Genomic DNA, 17,937 nt, shown 5'->3' on the forward strand with positions numbered 1-17,937 from the left:
CGTTACTAAATTATTTCCCACAAAGACAATTTGCGGTTCACATTGCTTCCCTAGTGAATTCTTCCAAATGTTTAAGAAAGAAATAATATCAGTCTTACACAAACTGTTCTACAGAACAGGGGAGGGAAATACATACACATACACACACATACACAAACACACACACACACACACACACACTTCCCAACTTGTTTTATAAAGCCAAATAACCTTAATGACAAAACCAGACAAGAACATTATAAGAAAGGACAATTACATACCAATCTCTACCATGAATAAATATGCAAAAATCCCAAAGAAATTATTAACTCCCTGAATGCAAAGATATTTCAAAAAGACAATACATCACAACTCAATGTTTTTTTATTCCAGAGTGGTTTAACATGCAAAAGTCAACATAATTCACTATGAAAACAATAAAAGGGAGAAAAATCATGTTTATCTTGAAAGACAAAAAAAACTTAATAATACAATAATCAGCACCCATTTATGATAAAAATTATCAGCAATTTTGAAATAGAAAAGAACTAAGAAAAACCTACTGCAAACATCCTATTTAATAATAAACTTTTGAATGTTTTCTGCGACACTGCATTAGTGGTCCTAGCCAGTGCAATAAGACAAAAAAGAAAAGCCATAAAGATTGAAAAAGGAAGAAATAAAATAGGCAGATGACATGACTGTGTACTCAGAAGAAAAATTTTTAACTGCAAAAATTCTCTTAGAATTAATAAAGAAATCTGGTAAGACTGCTAGATATAAGACCAGTATTTCAAAAGGTCAAGTTTATATCGATAAACCAACAACCACAAGAAAATGAAAAGTTTTCAATGATTTCAGTTACCATAATACAAAAATATATCAAATATGTAAGAATAAATCGAATAAGAGATTTAAAATATCTATATATGCAAAACTACATTATTGACAAAAATTCTAGAATATTTAAACATATAAAGAAATAGATTATGTTCATGGGTTGCATGTAAGTCTTAATATTATAAAGATGACAGCTTTCCCAAAACTGATTTATAGTATCAGTACAAGCTTAATAAAAATCCCAGAAAAAAAATTTAACAGAAATTGACAAGTTGATTCTAAAATTTAGTTTGTAAAAGGCCAAGAATAGCCAAGATAATCTTGAAAAACAAAGCTAGAAAACTTGTATTACCAAACATCAAGGCATAATATAAAGTTATAGGTTTTATTGTAGTATGATATTAGCTCAGGATAGACAAATAGACTACTGGAAAAAAGAAAGTCTAGAAATAGACCACAAATTATCCAGTCACCTAAGATAAATGTGATGCTTGAGTGTAGCGGAGAAAGTATGGTTGATACAGTTTGGCTGTGTCCCCATCCAAATCTCATCTTGAAATGTAGTTGCCATAATCCCCACATATCATGGGAGGGAGCCGATGGGAGGTAATTGAACCATAGGGATGGTTTCCCCCATGCTAGTCTCATGATAGTGAGTAAGTGCTCATGAGAGCTGATGGTTTTGCTTCCCCCTTTGCTTGGTTCTCATTCTTCTCTCTCCTGCTGCCTTGCAAAGAAGGACATATTAGATTCCCCTTCCACCATGCTTGTAAGTTTCCTGAGGCCTCCTCAGCCCTGCAGACCCGTGAATCAATTAAACTTCTTTCCTTCATAAATTACCCAGTCTCGGGTATGTCCTTACAGCAGCATGAGAACAGACTAATACAATGGTCTTTCCAATAAATGGTACCAGGTCAGTTGATTTTCCTTAAGGGAAATATTGAATCTTGACCCCTGTACTTCACACCATAAATAAACTACAGATGAATCGTTGGTATAAATGTAAAAATAAAACAACAAAGCTTTAGAAGAAAAAAAGCATATTTTCATTACTTTGGAGTAGGCTGGCTTCTTAAAGACATTACAATAAACATTAGCCATGAAGGAAATGTATGGACCATTTTCCAATCAGAAATTTCTATTCATCAAAACGTACTACAGAGTGAAAAATAAAGCCACCAAATGGAAGACATTTGCATTACATTTATCCAAGAAAAGATTCCCATACAGAATGTACAAAGAACTACACAACTAAAATATAAACAAAAAGCAGAGATTCCAGTCGCTAAGTGACTTGAATTGGCATTTCACGAAAGCAAATCTCCAAGTGGCCTACAGACTTACAGAAAGGTGCTTGACTTCATTAGACATCAAGAAAATGCAAACTAAAACCACCATGTGACACCCCAACAGACACAGAAGATTGGCTAAAATGAAAGAAAATTTCAAGCATTAGTTAGGATACAGAAAACTGGAACTCCTACACACACTGCTCAGTAGTATGAGTGTTGGTACAACTCCTTTTGAAAACTTTCATATCTACTGAAGCTGAATATCTGCATGCCATATGACTCATCAATTCCACTCCAAGATAACATCTGACAGAAAAATGTACATATTGTCACCAAAATAAATATGAATAAATATTTAGTTAGTAGTAATCAAAAAGCGGAAGCAACTCAAACGACAATCAGCGACAGAATGGAAATATTGTGGTATATTCATCCAATGAAATAAGACACAGCAATGAAAATGAACAAAGTACAGCAACATGCAACAAAACGGATGAACCTTGCAAACATAATGCTGAACAAAATAAGCTAAACACAAAAAGTTATGTACCATAGTATTCCATTCATTTAAAATATTTAAAAAGGCAAAACAAACCATGGTGTTAAAAACCAGGAGAGTAGTTATCCTTAATATGGGTATGAACTACAAGAAAGCAAGGAGGAGGTCTTGATATTTGAACAGTTCTTTCTCTTAACCTGGGTGCTAGTTACAACATTGTGCCCTACCACAAAAAAATGAAAGTTATGTTATGTATGCTTTTCTATATGGAAAGTATAAGTCAATAAAAATTTATATTAAAAGAATAGTGGCATAGTAGAGCTAGAATTAAGGCTAAAAGTATTATCACAATATGCTACATATCTCGTAGAGGTTGACTACAGACTTGACACTAAGATTTCTAACAGCTGCATGAGAAAAATATGAAGTTGTCAGTTATACATTCATTTGTGTCCAATAGATATAAATAAATCAATTGCTTGAAAATACAAATTGTTGGCACTAAACACAGAGATTTCCCACAGAAGTCTTCACAAAAAAGAAGCCCGTTTTGACATAATAATGTCCTTGACAATAACTTCAAGACCCTCTGTGACACATTCTTATGATGACCTTCAATGCAGACTGATGGAATCTTTCCAATATACAACTAGGTAAAAGCAATTGGGGATAGAAGAGTGTGGAGCAATGCAGTCTACATACCCAATTCTCTCTGATGCTTTGGACTGACCCAGGGATATATTTTATAAACCTGTAAGAGGGAATAGAAGAGTGGGTAAGCTTCAAACATTCCCCCTTGAATATCATCTCTCAACTGAAATTTTGACAATTATCAAGCAGCAGAGTTAAAATAAATACCCCCTAGTAAAGGACTGGGGGATAGCTAGTCTCTGTTGTCAATTAATATGAACGCAGTTTGGTTGGGGGAAGAGATAATGACCTTTTGTGAATGTTGAAATGTCTACTCTAGGACTAGTAGTTTAAAAGAGGATCATCCTACCTCCATTGTAAGCATCTACTAATTAGAGCATGAATAATCCTTAGAAATATTGAATAATACTGAACCTGCTTCCAAGGTATATAACTAATGCTGAATCCAAACCCAAAGTTCTACTACATATAAAATGACTAAAAGAGCTTTAGCCAAAAATATTATAATCACTATAGCCAAGGTATGAATAGTCTTATGAGGCATACTCAAGCAAATAGTAAAAAAAAAAAAAAAAAAAAAAAGGAAACCACTGGATTCAAAGTTTGTTTGTTTTTTTTTGTTTTTTGTTTGTTTGTTTGTTTTGAGACAGAGTCTCACTCCTTCTCCCAGGCTGGGGTGAAGTAGTGCAGTCTCGGCTCACTGCAACCTCCACCCCGGGGTTCAAGCAATTCTCCTCCCTCAGTCTCCCGAGTAGCTGGAATTACAGGTGCCTCCCATCCCACAGCACACCCAGCTAATGTCTGTATTTTTAGTAGAGATGGGGTTTCACCATGTTGGCCAGGCTGATCTCGAACTCTTGACCTCAGGTGATGCATCCGCCTTAGCCTCCCAAAGTCCTAGGATTACAGGTGTGAGCCACCATGCCTGGCCAACAGATTTAAAGTTCTTTAAAGGATCATGCTGCAATCCGTATATGGTTGGTCTGCCCCCATCAAATGACATGTTGAAATTTGATCCCCAATGTGATGGTGTTGGGAAGTGGGGCCTAGCGGGAAGTGTTTGGGTAATCATGGGGGTGGATACCTCATGAATGGCTTGGTACTCACCTCCCAGTAGTGAGCCAGTTCTCACTCTAGCAAGGCTGGACTGGTCTCAAGGGAGAATGGACCAGTTCCTAGAAGAGTAGGTTGATATAAAACCAGGATGCCCCTTGGGTTTGGTCTCTCTTCACATCTGCCTGCTTCCCCTTTGACTCCACCAATGTTTGATGAAGCACAAAAGCCCTCACTAGAAGCCCAGCAGACGCTGAGGCCACGGTTCTTGTACAACCTACAGAACCGTGAGCTAAATAAACCTCTTTTCTTTATAAACTACCCAGCCTCAGGTATTACTTTATAGCAACACAAAACAGGATAAGACAGATTTTATTGTCATTAATATTCAATAACATTTCACATATCTGCATTTCTCCCACCAAGTTCAAGCACAGAATAGACAGTTTTTCTGATTAGTTAGCAACTAGAATGTTAAGAAGTTCAGAGTTCTAAAGCTCACTAAACTTAACTCAGGCCTCTGGGTGCTTTTAAAATAAATAAATAAATAAATAAACATTTGAAAAGTTTAGTTACATATTTTCCTAGGTCCCAACAAATTATAATCGGCAAGTCAGAATGGGAAGTACAAAGAAAAGAACTGCTAGAAATAGAAAGAGTTGTAAGAAATAACAAATAACTTGATAGGAAGAAACAGAAGTATGCAAAAGCTTAAAGAACTCCAAACACATAATCTTCTGGGGCCATTTAGGCAAAAGCTCTACATGCCGCAAGAGTCTCCAAGGACAACCACTGCACAGTGGGCATAGTCATAGAGGCAGATTCAGAGTAAAGTCATCAATAAGGATTACATTATTCTATGTATAGTCTTTTTCAAGAAGGCAGGGAAAAGTGTAATCATTTTTTTAAAAGCAATTCATCCAAAATATTGTAAATACTATGTGTTGTGGATTAAATTTGCACACTTAAATAAATCTCAGTTATACAAATCCTGCACTCCAAAATAAATGCTAAGCACTACAGTTGATGGAGGATTTTAAACTTAACTCCAATATTAGTTATGTATAAAAATATAAGCTTCTCATTCCCTGACTATAATGGAAAAACTGAGCTGCCAATGTAATTTGAAATATTCAAGTTCTGAAATAATATCATGACCTATAGAAAACTAAGACTATGCATATGTTATTAAAAACACCTGAATTGTGAAATCATCATTTGTCTCCACCATGCTTATCACAATACTCCTTATATTGCTCTTACTAGTCCTTCTTAGCCACAAAACAGGAAAATTACGACTTTGCATGGGAAGTTTCTCTTAAAAGTATTGACTTAAAAGTTTGACAAGTGTTATTCAGAAATGTTTATATGTGTATATTTTAATAATTTGCTCATAAGACATTGTTAAGTCATAGAAAGAGAATTTAGATTTTAATTCTTTGCCATCAAAACTAAAATCAAAGGAATATATAAGGTTTTCTGTAAATAATGAAGCTTATAAAGGACAGAAAAATGACTAATATCTGATTATGGATAAAAATGCAAGTTTTAAAAATCTGAAGGGCTTTAACAACTTAATTTTCTGAAGTTCTAAACGATAGAGAATATACAGGGAAAATACTAGTTGGTTCTCAGAGCCAAAGTCAAGGGTATGAATATTTTGAAGTTGAGTGTGTAAGATTTGGAGTCCTCAAATAACCTACTATCTCTTCACCAAAATCTATGAAAAATATGATAAAACAGTACTTATCTGATGAAATAAGGACCATGCAAATGTTTTTAGTGTATGACATGTAAATGTTCACTAAAAAACTGATGAATTACATATACATACACATATACAATCACGATGAGCCAAAATTCAGTTCAGCTCTTTATCTGACTATCTTACCTATCCAAACAACCCATTTTCAAAGTTCAAAGCCATATACTTCACTTAAATAATGCTTTAAACGTAAAGAATTGTGTACTTATATAATAAGACCTTAAACTTAACCTGAGAAAACACCTAAATTGTTTAAGGGGTAAGGTAAAACATTACTGTGTAAGTATAAGTGGATACACTAGAATGATATATGCTGGTGACTTTTTATTTTTTTGGTTTTGCAAATGGTTCAGTTTTTCCAGAACATCAGCAGAGAATCACAAAATGAAAGGCACAGTCCAAAATGTTTTTGTTTATAAAGAAAAATGGACATACTTAATTTAGTTATAATAAACATTTATCTTATCATTATTACCCTGCTCATATTTGGAAAAATTCAAAACTAAATATAAACATATTTTGCTTGGAGGCCATTATTAATTTTAGGCCTATGATTGAAGGTTAACAATGATCTAGTCCAATATTATTTTACAGACAACAAAAATGAACAAATGGAAAGGCTGCATGGCTTGTAAAAGTGCACACTAGTTAAAGTGAACCTAGAACCCAGTTATATTTCCACCAAACCAACTTTCTTCCAACTTAAATATCAAATCATCTCTGATTTGAGATATAAAAATAAAAAAAGAGGCCGGGCGCACAGTGGCTAACGCCTGTAATCCCAGCACTTTGGAGGCCCAAGGCGGGCAGATCACGAGGTCAGCAGATGGAGACCATCCTGGCTAATACGGTGAAACTGCGTCTGTACTAAACAAAATACAAAAAATTAGCCAGGCGTGGTGTAGGGCGCCTGTAGTTCCAGCTACTTAGGAGGCTGAGGCAGGAGAATGGTGCGAACCCGGCAAGCGGAGCTTGCAGTGCGCCATGATAGCGCCACCGCTCTCCAGCCTGGACGACAGAGCGAGACTCCATCTCAAAAATAAAAAATAAATAAATAAAAAATAAAAAAAGAATTCATAAGAGACATGAGTGAAATACCCAGGGTTTGGTGACTCTGGAAAGTAAACTAGTAATAAATGCATAAATGCTACTTTATTCATTTTTCTTAATTTGTCATGCAGCTTCTTAAAATGTACAAATGGCCTACAGTGACTTTCTTCCAAAAAGTAAAAGTCATTCAGATAAAGCCTATCATATAGACCCCATTACTACACATGGATAATTTACATGCACCATCAACTATTTGGATCTGAAGATCAGCCTTAATGTTATCCATACAAATAACTATACAAATGAAATCCAGAGCAGAAACCGCAATTTATTTTAGCTATTACACTAAATCTATGTGTAAACGGTAACTAAAGTTAGCATATACTCATTTCACAGTGGAAAATAATAATGTAAATTACAATAATGAAAATACAACTAACACAGAGAGTTGTCCACAGAAATCAGTGTGACGTTCCTAAAATTTCTTAAAGATAATTTAAAATTTAATTTAAATAAGGTTGAAATACAAATCCTTTTCTTTTCAACTGTCTCTGATAAGGGCACAAATGGTCATCACATGATCTAAAGCCAGTCAAGATAAAAAGGGAGAAGCAAAAGGAACAGTAGCCATCATTGAATTTATTCATTCAATAAATATTTTTTGAGTATCAGATGCTATATTGAGAATTTGAAAAAAAAAAAAAAGACTAAGCAAAAAGCAGATAGAATCATTGCCCTTGTGAAGTTTAACAAAAGCTGATAGAGCTTTTATTAAATGTTACCCCCCAAGAAGCACTGTATATGTTGAAACTATCCTTATTTTTAAAGCAGTTTTTAATGGCTGTATATTATGGTTAAGAAAATCAGCCTTGCTTATTGTTCCATTTACCCACTTTAAAAATATTTACCTATACTTTAAAAAACCTAACAGCCTATTTGTCTCAAAAAGTTACATCCTAGACAGTACAAATGGTAAATTAAACAGATGCCATATTACTTTACCACTTACAACTCAAAGCGCTGTAATAATTACATACACATATACAATCACAGTCAATGAAGAAGGTCTTCTTGCTAGATAAATATTTGTAATAATCCCAGCATTTTTTTAAAAGTCACTGTGAGTTATTGCGTTTAAGTCCTGGAATTATAATCTGTATTCCACTTAAGATGCTAGACACATTTTCACACAAGAAAAATAACGGAAAAATATGGAGAAATTGCAAAGGAAGAAAAAGTTTCATTATCATCTGATTCTTAAGAGGAATATCTCTAGGTGATGATTAGGAGTCTGATGGAAAAAAGTAATTTTAAAACAATGGTTCAGAGAAGTTCCTAAGAAATTGATGTTTAGGGTTTCAATTTTTCTTAACACTCAGATATAAGACTTAAAGGAATTATATCAGCATGTTAAAAACCAGTTTTCTCTGAATACTAGGCTTATTATAAACAGTAGTAATTTATTTATTTATTTATTTATTATTTTTGATGGAGTCTCCCACTGTGGCCCCAGCTGGAGTGCAATGACGTGATCTCAGCTCACTGCAACCGCCTCCCGGGTTCAAGCGATTCTCCTGCCTCATCCTCCGGAGTAGCTGGGATTACAGGCGCCCCCCCCCCCCCCCCCACCACGCCCGGTTAATTTTTTGTATTTTTAGTAGGGACGAGGTTTCACTATGTTGGCCAGACTGGTCTCGAACTCTTGACTTCGTGATCCGCCCGCGTCAGCCTCCCAAAGTCCTGGGATTACAGGCGTAAGCCACCGCGCCCGGCCCAATATAATTATTCTTTTACTGTTTCTGTATTTTTCTGAAGTAAGGAAATACTACATTTACCGTTATAAAACATTAAGGAAAGGCAGGCCTTAGAATAAATAATTGACATAAAGACTAGGTATCCTCCACAGTCCTACTCTTAATAACAACTGCAGAGCCAGCACTAGCACTGTAGCTGAAAAGTGGATAGTACACACACGCCACACACACAATGGCTGGCATGTAGTAGGCACTCAACTAACATGTGTGAAATGAAATGGGTGAAGATAACGTAAACAAGCCAAAACAACGAAATGCACTCTGATTTGGGGGCACCACAGTAAACAATCACAGTTACTACCACTTTATCAAAAGCTGGCTGACAGCTGAATGGGCATTAAATGAAAGAGTTCTTCCTCCCTGCCCTCCTCTTTCACTCTCACACTAGATTGCACATTCAAAACAAATCCTCCCCCAGCCCCGCCCCAAGCTCTACCCTCCGATACCTCCAGCACTGGAACTGACACAAAGTCCAGGGCTGCGGCGGTGTCCAGACCCGGGCCCCTGTCCAAGGAGCTGCGCGCTCACACACTCGGCTGGCGCAACATAGGCGGCGGCAACCCATCATGCCCGGGACCCCCCAGGGACCCGCGCGCAAGCCCAGAGGTCTCAGCCCCGGCCGGAGGCTGGTTCCCCTCGCCCTGCGCTGCCGTACCTGCACACGGTGATGAGGTTCCTCCTCTCCACCGCAGCATTGCGGGAGCTCAGGCTTTTCTTGCCGCCTCCACCGCCACCGCCGCGGATCCCGCTCAGGCCCCCCAGGCTCCGGGAGGCCATGGCGGGCTTACCCCCGTGCCCCTTTTGTCTCGTGCCGCCCCGCACGCCCCCCACACCTGCTTAAGGGTGTTCTCGCTCGGTCCGCGACCGTAGGGGCGCGGGAAGAATGTAGGAAAGGAGCCTGGAGGAAGGAAGCGTGTGGAAGACAGCAGGGACTCGCACCCGGGGACTGACTGCTAGCCCTTGGCACCCGAGCTCCACACACACGCACCACCTCCGCCCTCCGCGCGCCGCCGACTGCCGGGCTGCGCGTGCGGGTCGGCCTTAGTCGCTCTCCTCCTTCCCGAGGGACCTCAGCAGACGGCGCGCGCGCGAGCCCGTCGGCCCCTCACGCCCAACCACCCACACTCCGCAGCCACTCGTGCCCCAGCCCAGGCGGCAGCAACTAGGGCCCCGGCCTCGCGTGCGCAGCCCCACCCTCTCTGCGCCTATCAAATCAACGCTACCCCCGCCGGATCCAATCGCGGCACCGGAGGGGCGGGGCCGGCCGCGCGAACTTTTAAAGCAGAGGGCTCAAGCCCCGCCCCGACGCGTGGGCCGCTGTCAAGACGCCGGGCTCGCTCTCGCAGCCCGCTAGCTGCCGCCGGTAGCCACGCAGGCTAGCCGCGGGGATTGTGGGATGCGGGGCCCCACAGTGCTAGGGGCAGATTGCCACCCCTTGCCTGGAGCCAAGCTTTAACGGCTGATACCTATTTCCGTGGCTGCCGTAGCTTCAGTGTCTGCCTAGAAAGCAGCGCGCCGGCTCCCACACCCGACCCTGGGCCTGACTACTAAGAAGGGAGGAGGGTTCCTTTTGTCCTGACGCCCTCCCAGGAGCTAATAAACAGCAACACAATGGCCTGAGGAGAGTGGGGGGAATTGCTCGTAGAATCTCCTTCTTGGCGCGTGTGGTGGCGAGATTTCTTGCCCCTCCACACCATGTCGCTTTCACTTCAGCCTCCAGCGCGGCCCGCACCCGGGACTGACCGCCCGCCTAAGGAGGAGCGCAGTGCCAGTGTAGAGTCTTCTGGCGTCCTGGGCTCCCGGTCCAGGACTGAGAATAGTAAGCCCAGGAACGACGCGGCCTCGGTCCAGACGGGCTGCTCCCTCAAGAGTCCTGGAGCGCCCTCCTCAACGCGCGTGTTCGGAAGCGCCTCCTTCCTAGAGCTTCTCACTACCCTCCGCTTTACCTGCAGGAGGGTCCCGGCTTGGGCCAGGTCCTCTGACTCACCTAAGCCTGCTGTTTACCTCCCTTTGCACCAATATGCCCAGATTTTAGAGTGCAATCCTAAATGACTTACTCTCCCCGTGGGACCTAACACAGTGCTGCACATAGAACAGGTTCTCAATAAATGTTTCTCAAATTTAATTTGAAGTCACATTTGACATGATTTTTACTGAAATTTCACGGCTTCAGTGGCTCCAAAATCCATGTATCTTCCACCTCTGGTTTTGAAGTTTCTGTCAAAGAATGTTGTAGAGTATACAGTTTTGTGTGGCTCCCTCTTTTTCTTATATAGCATCCCTACTAATACAGGACATACTGTTACTCTTGAATGTTTTAACAACACATGTTTGTGTAATAAAGCTGTAAATTCCTAATTTCTGAGGTTTTTAAAGTTTAAAAATCTCTGTTTAAAATAATCAAAGAATCATCCTTTTCAGCTACCATATCTAATTTTATTCTACCATTCTGTTTAGTAGAATAAAAATACATGGGCCAGGCGCGGTGGCTCACGCCTGTAATCCCAGCACTTTGGGAGACGGAGGCGGGCGGATCACGAGGTCACGAGTTCAAGACCAGCCTGACCAACATAGTGAAACCCCCATCTCTACTAAAATTACAAAAATTAGCTGGGTGTGGTGGCACACGCCTGTAGTCCCAGCTACTCGGGAGGCTGAGGCAGGAGAATCGTTTGAACCCGGGAGGCGGAGGTTGCAGTGAGCCGAGACTGCACCAGTGCACTCCAGCCTGGGTGACAGAGTGAGACTCCATCTCTCTCTCTTTATATATATATAAAATGTGTGTGTGTGTGTGTGTATACATATATATATACACACACACACACACATATTCCTCTCTCTCGCTATATGTATATATAATATCTGTCTTAACTAATGTGCTACCATAAATATTCATTCATATATTAAAATTTTAAGAAAACAATTTAGTCAGACTTTACACTTTATCTTTCAAGTTAATAAAAGCAGGGGAGTTTTCTGTATATGGATGTTTGTGACTAGTCAGCGCACGTCTTCCAGAACATTACTTGTCTACTCTCCTGTGACACGGAGGCTTATAAAGAGTTTTCTTCTCCTAGGAGCTACAACTTAACTTGTCTCTTCTTGATAGTCCAACAGTTCGGGTTGAGAATTAGCCACCAGGAAACAGATGCACTGGTTATGCAGGCAGTCTCAGCAAAATATTTGCACTGGCAATGACAAATACCACTCAAATTAATGTTGTTATTATTTAACCACAGATAAAACTGCAGAAGGAAAAGAGTGGAAAGCCATTAGTTATCAAGAAAATTTCTAAAACCCCATGCTTGGGTGTGTCGTGAGTGGAGAAGAGAACACACATGCCTCTGAAGCATTTATCAAGAAGATAAAAGTGAGTGATCACGACAGAATGAGAAAAGTGAGATGTTACTATCCTCAAAATTGACTTCTAGCCTCCAGTACATTTTCATATTTGCACTGTGAACTATGACTGAAAACTTAGTAAAACCCCATCTTAAATGATGAGGTAATAGTGTTATTTTTCAAATGTCACTCTTAGCGGGATTTAGTTGACATATTGGTACTTGCTTACCAAGACTGCCATAAACAAGCTGTGTTTTTGTTTTGTTTTGTTTGCATGTATGGCGTGTCATTACTCTGCCACACGGGGGCCTTATTTGATAAGGCTTTTCTCACTTATCCTAAGCAGTATGTCCTGGGTCTCTTTCTCCCTCTAGATTACTAATCTGGATATTGTCAATCAATTTATTCAGTACACAGCATAATACTATTATAGAGCTCCATGAGTTCCACATCACTTTTTGGACTTCTTTTGGCACCTATTTCAATTATTTTTATTTATTTAAGCACTGCACAAAGGTTATTCAAAGAGTTCACAAAGATTCACGATAAAAATTTTGAAAACAGTAGATACGTAAGTAAACTTACAGGAATTCCGTAGAACTGAATGGGCAGAACATATCCATTCACCATTTTCCCAACTTCCTTCTTCTAATCAAAACAGACAAAATTACAAGTGCAGCATATAAAATGTCCTCAAATATAAAATACTATAAAATGTGAATATAAAGTGCTATAAACCAGAGAGATTACCAAACCATAGTTTATTCTAGTCTCAGAGAAGTGGACTTTTTAAATATGCCATAAACCCAGCATCTGTACAGAAGAAACTAGAAACATTGAAGATGTAATTTTTTAAAATTTTTATTTTACTTTGACGTCAGATGGGTAATATGCTGACATCATAACAAGGATTGAGTGAGGCACATCTCACATGTGTGTGAAAGCTCAGTCATCACGCTTATGAACCACAAATGGATAGAGACAAATTTTTTCAAATCCACAAATCAAGTATCATCATAAGCAAAATCAAAAGCAAATGAGACCGAGAAAACATTTTTAAAACTCAAATCATAGACAAAGAGCTAATTTCCTCTATAAAGTACTCCTGCAGATCAATAAGCACTGTTTCAGTGGCACAATGAAGGTGAAAGGCAAATTCCAGTGAGTAAAAAAGTCAGTGGGAAGTGAGTATCACACAATCTTAAAAAGTTGTGAAGGGAGAGAAAAAAAGAGCGGTGGTATGGGGGAATATTGAACAGAAGGATGTTGGTGTTTTATTGCTATTGTGTCATTATTTTTCACAGAAGTGACTTGAGCATATTTTAAAGCTGATGCAATGAATCTACTGGGAGGGAAATGTTAGTAATACAAGAGAGAGAAAAAAACGATCAGAAGTGAGCATGAAGAAAATTGATGAAAATTGCTTTAACAAAAATTCCATTTGAGAGTAAGTCAAGAGAAGCAGAACACTCAGGGGAGATACGGGTTTCTGCTGAGAAGAGGAAGCGGAAAGACCACTCGAAAGAATTGGAGAATGCAAGGAAGTATTGGTCATAGAGCAAAAGTTCTAGAGAGCATCATGGAAGGGAGTGCAGACAGGGTCATGGGCAAGGAAGCACAAGGCATGCTCATTAATAGGGTATGGATGATGAGATGGGTACTACAGGCTATGATAGACACCTAATGAAGAGTACCTTGATGGATCTCATGAACTGTTCTTTGAAAAAAGTCATTGGTTAAAGGCTGATCGAAACAAGGTGGATTTGGTCTTACAGTTTCTTTGAGGAGGGCAAATACTGACCCTCAGTTCAGAGGATATTTTTCTTTTTAAATTTTGTATCATGTAGAAGGGCGTTAACAAACCAGAAATTACATATAAACTCCAGACATTGTATGGATTGCATCAATTAATCATGAGAACCATTCTCTAAAGTAAGTGTTGTTAATATTCTCCCATTTACAAACAAGGAAACAGAGACTTGGAGACATTAAGTAACATATAGAAAGTCACACAGTAAACGGCAGAGCCAGGATCGAAATCTAAATCGTTAGATAGAAAATCTATTATTTTTAAAATTTATTATTTTAAAGACAGGCTTACTCTGTGGCCCAAGCTGGAGTACAGTGGGTAATCATAGCTTACCTCAGCCTTGAACTCCTGGGCTCAAGGGATACTCAAGGGCTCAGCCTTCTGAGTAGCTGGGACTACAGGCATGCACCACCATAGCTGCCTAATTTTTTTAAATTTATTTTTTATTTTTTATTGAGACAAGGTCTCACTATGTTGCCCAGATTGCTCATGAACTCCTGGCCTCATATGATCCTCCCTTCTTGGCCTCCCCAAGTGCGGGGATTACAGGCATGCACCACCATAACTGGCCCATAATCTATTGTTTTTTTCTAACATGTTTCACTGCCTTTTTGAGCAAGTAACTCCAGATAAGGCTTAAACACAAAACTCCCATATTGTACACATGGTTCTTAAGAATCAAGAAGGATTTTACACACTGACCAATTGTGTCACTCGTGGCATGTAGTCCCTAGATAATTCTGGAGCTCAGGCTTTCATTTTTTATTCAGAAAGTGTATTCTGAATCAAAAGATATGCACAATTTTAACCACAAATTAAATTTTTTCCTAGAGATATTTTACCAATTTACATCCTACTAACAAGTACATAAGTTTTCTTACATTCTTGTTCACTCTAGGAACTATTGTTCTTTTTATTGCTTTTCCACATAACAAGTAAAAAGCAATATCTTTTTGATATTTTAACTTTTTATTAGTAATGAAAATGCACATTTATTTCATGTGCTTATTGTTCATTTATGTTTTGCCTGTTCATGCCCTTTGCCCATATTTTCCAACAAATATAGTGGCTCATCATCATATTTGTTTATCGTATTTTTGGTAAATACTTCTCCCAGTTCGTTGTTTGCCTTAGCTACGGTGTGAGTTATTTATAAAGAGATGTTTAAAATATTTTATATAAATGAAATTCATCAATATTTTCCTTTATTGGTTTTTCCTTTGATCATTTTAGAATAGCCTTTGCCACCTCTAAGATTATATACTTTGTGGTTTCTTTTTTATATCAAAAATAGTTAAGCTATTTGCATTATATGAAAGTATGAAATTAGGATATAATTTCATTGTTCCAATGATTAACCCCGGTCCCAATTCTATTTATTAAATGATCCATCTTGGCCTTACTGCCAATATTAAATTTATCATGAAACAATTAAATAGCAAGGTTGCATTTTAATAAAGAATTGTGCTCATGATAATAAATCCATAGAAACAGCTAACATTAATGTTTCACAACAACTTTTTTTTTTGGATAGGTCTCCAGACATACAAAAGAGAAATATGTACTTAATTTTACCTAAATCGGTTTATTCTACACACAGTCAATATATTTTCTCATCAATATGTTACTATGTGTTTGTATTTGTTTATGTTTTGTTTCCTATAGAAATTTTGAATTTTTATGCAATCAAATTTTTGTTTTTTTAAATAATTTCTGGTTTTCACACAATGCTTAGAAAAACTTCTGTATGCTTAGATAATACAAATGTTTACCAATTTTTCTGTAGTATTTATTTTTCTTTTTGCGTTTGCATATTTGATATTTATAGAACTTATCATTGTGTAAGAGTCAATTGGTGAAAGAGCCTAATCTTTCCAAACAGTCAATAGTTATCCAATGCTAGTATCAAATAATGCATCCTTTCCCACTGATATAAATGCTACCTTTGTAAGGTACTAAATGTATACAATTTTATCTACTGCTGGATTTTCTATTCTTATCCATTGATTTGTCATTTATGAGCTAGTGGTGCCAAAATCTAATAAGTGGCAAAGCCTGGTAATTATTTTTAACATTTTGTAAGGTTAGTATTCCCCAATTGTTCTCTCTCAGAATGTTCTTAGGTAATTCTGGAATGTCCGTTCTTCCTAACATAAGAATCATTTTGACACATCCTTCCCACCAAGAAAAGCCTATAGGGATTCTGATTAGAATTGCTTGGCATTTATAGATAAGATAAAATTAACATCTTCCCAATATTTGCAATGATCTAAGATGACAGTGTGTCTATTTCTTCATGTATTTTTTGTTTGTTTGTTTGTTTCACTTGGTGGCATTTTATAGTTTTATCATGGTGTTTCAGACTGATATTATGAGTAGGGTTTTTTTGTATCAGTAGGGTTCTTTTTTTCCACTATACTTCCTAAATAGCTACAGTATTTACACAGGAAAGCTATACATTTTTGCACAATCACCTTTTAGCATGTATTTGTTGTTTTTAATAGATTTTCGGATTCTATTGGTTTGATTTTTATGCATTCAAATTTTTGTATTTTTAACTTTTATAATTTTTTGTTTTCACATGAAGCTTAGAAAAGCTTTGTAAAGTGTTTACCCATTTTTTTTTGTTATGATTCTATTGGTTTTCCAGGCACTAGCTCAGAAAAAGAAAGACTAATGGTGAAGTTAGTGGAACACCACATAAATCTCTTTAACATTAAGAATTTGCTTTCATAACTAAAATGTGGGAATACCAATTCCACAAAGTAATTTTCTGTAAATTATCTTATGCAACAGATTCAAATGTAAACTCTTTAGAAAAAAAAAATCCTATTGAAGATATTTTGGCAAAGACTTTTAAACATCAGTTAGAAACGAGTTACTCACCTGTAATCCCAGCACTTTGTGAGGCCAAGGCGGGTGGATCATGAGGTTAGGAGTTCAAGACCAGCCTGACCACCATGGTGAAATATCGTCTCTACTAAAAATACAAAAATTAGCTGGGCGTGGTGGCATGTGCCTGTAGTCCCAGTTATTCAGGAGGCTGATCAGAAAAAGCATTTGAACCCGCGAGGCGGAGGTTGCAGTGAGCCAAGGTCGCATCATTGCACTCCAGCCTGGATGACAGAGCAAGACTCTGTCTGAAAAATAAATAAAAAAATGAGTTACTCACAAACGCCTAAACAGGATTTTCAGCCATGAGATCAAGAAAATCTTGCTTTGATTTTTCCTATGGATAGACTAAATGAGACTCTTTCTCATAATTTTTAAGAAAATGTTCTCTCAGTAATCCATAAGGTTAAGAGAATTAAAAGACATTTTGGTACTAATTTACTATATCCATGGCTGAATTCTGCTTATGCAAGCTTAAAATATAACAAAATGACAATGATATTAATGATCGCCCCTTGAACTTTCAGGGTCAAAATATGTCAAAATGACAATGGCATTAGTGATTCCCCTTGAAATCTCAGGGTCTATTTATTCATTTATATATTAATATATATGTGTGTGTTTGTATGTATATATAAAAATAAGTTTGCAGTCACTACGATTTCTGCTTAGCATTCAAAAATTGGACAGCGGCAGCGTTCAACTCATAAATTTGGCCAAGTATATTTACCTGTGTCAACTAATAAACCTTAGTAAGGAAAAGAAGAATATTGTGGTTGTCATTCAGATATTTGTCAAGCTTACCTTTTTTTTTTTTTTTTTTTTGAGACGGAGTCTCGCTCTGTCGCCCAAACTGGAGTGCAGTGGCTGGATCTCAGCTCACTGCAAGCTCTGCCTTTAGGGTTCACGCCATTCTCCTGCCTCAGCCTCCCAAGTAGCTGGGACTACAG

General features: G+C 38.0%; 2 protein-coding genes and 1 non-coding gene across 4 annotated transcripts in view; 1 reads left to right on the top strand and 2 right to left on the bottom strand.

The window, feature by feature from the left end:
• RUNDC3B (RUN domain containing 3B) overlaps nucleotides 1–10,078 on the bottom strand; it is a 191,054-nt gene extending 180,976 nt beyond the window's left edge. Inside the window, exon 1 of one of the 2 annotated variants that reach the window (XM_023226644.2) lies at nucleotides 9,599–10,078. In XM_023226644.2, the coding sequence (XP_023082412.2) occupies nucleotides 9,599–9,720 (122 nt within the window). In that variant the 5' untranslated portion in view covers nucleotides 9,721–10,078. The remainder of the gene's footprint in view (nucleotides 1–9,598) is intronic. The other variant, XM_023226645.3, reaches the window with a different exon arrangement.
• The window catches only part of ABCB1 (ATP binding cassette subfamily B member 1), a 224,043-nt gene that overhangs the window by 78,917 nt on the left and 127,189 nt on the right, over nucleotides 1–17,937 (top strand). The window contains exon 2 of the mRNA XM_023226643.2: nucleotides 12,183–12,313. Coding sequence (XP_023082411.2) covers nucleotides 12,245–12,313 — 69 coding nt within the window. The 5' untranslated portion in view covers nucleotides 12,183–12,244. The remainder of the gene's footprint in view (nucleotides 1–12,182; nucleotides 12,314–17,937) is intronic.
• LOC111552495 lies at nucleotides 13,161–13,262 on the bottom strand. The gene has a single exon (XR_002734649.1). It is a non-coding gene; the product is annotated as a small nucleolar RNA U13 (small nucleolar RNA).

Source organism: Piliocolobus tephrosceles, chromosome 8, assembly GCF_002776525.5.
Source record: "Piliocolobus tephrosceles isolate RC106 chromosome 8, ASM277652v3, whole genome shotgun sequence".
Classification (NCBI taxonomy): domain Eukaryota; kingdom Metazoa; phylum Chordata; class Mammalia; order Primates; family Cercopithecidae; genus Piliocolobus; species Piliocolobus tephrosceles.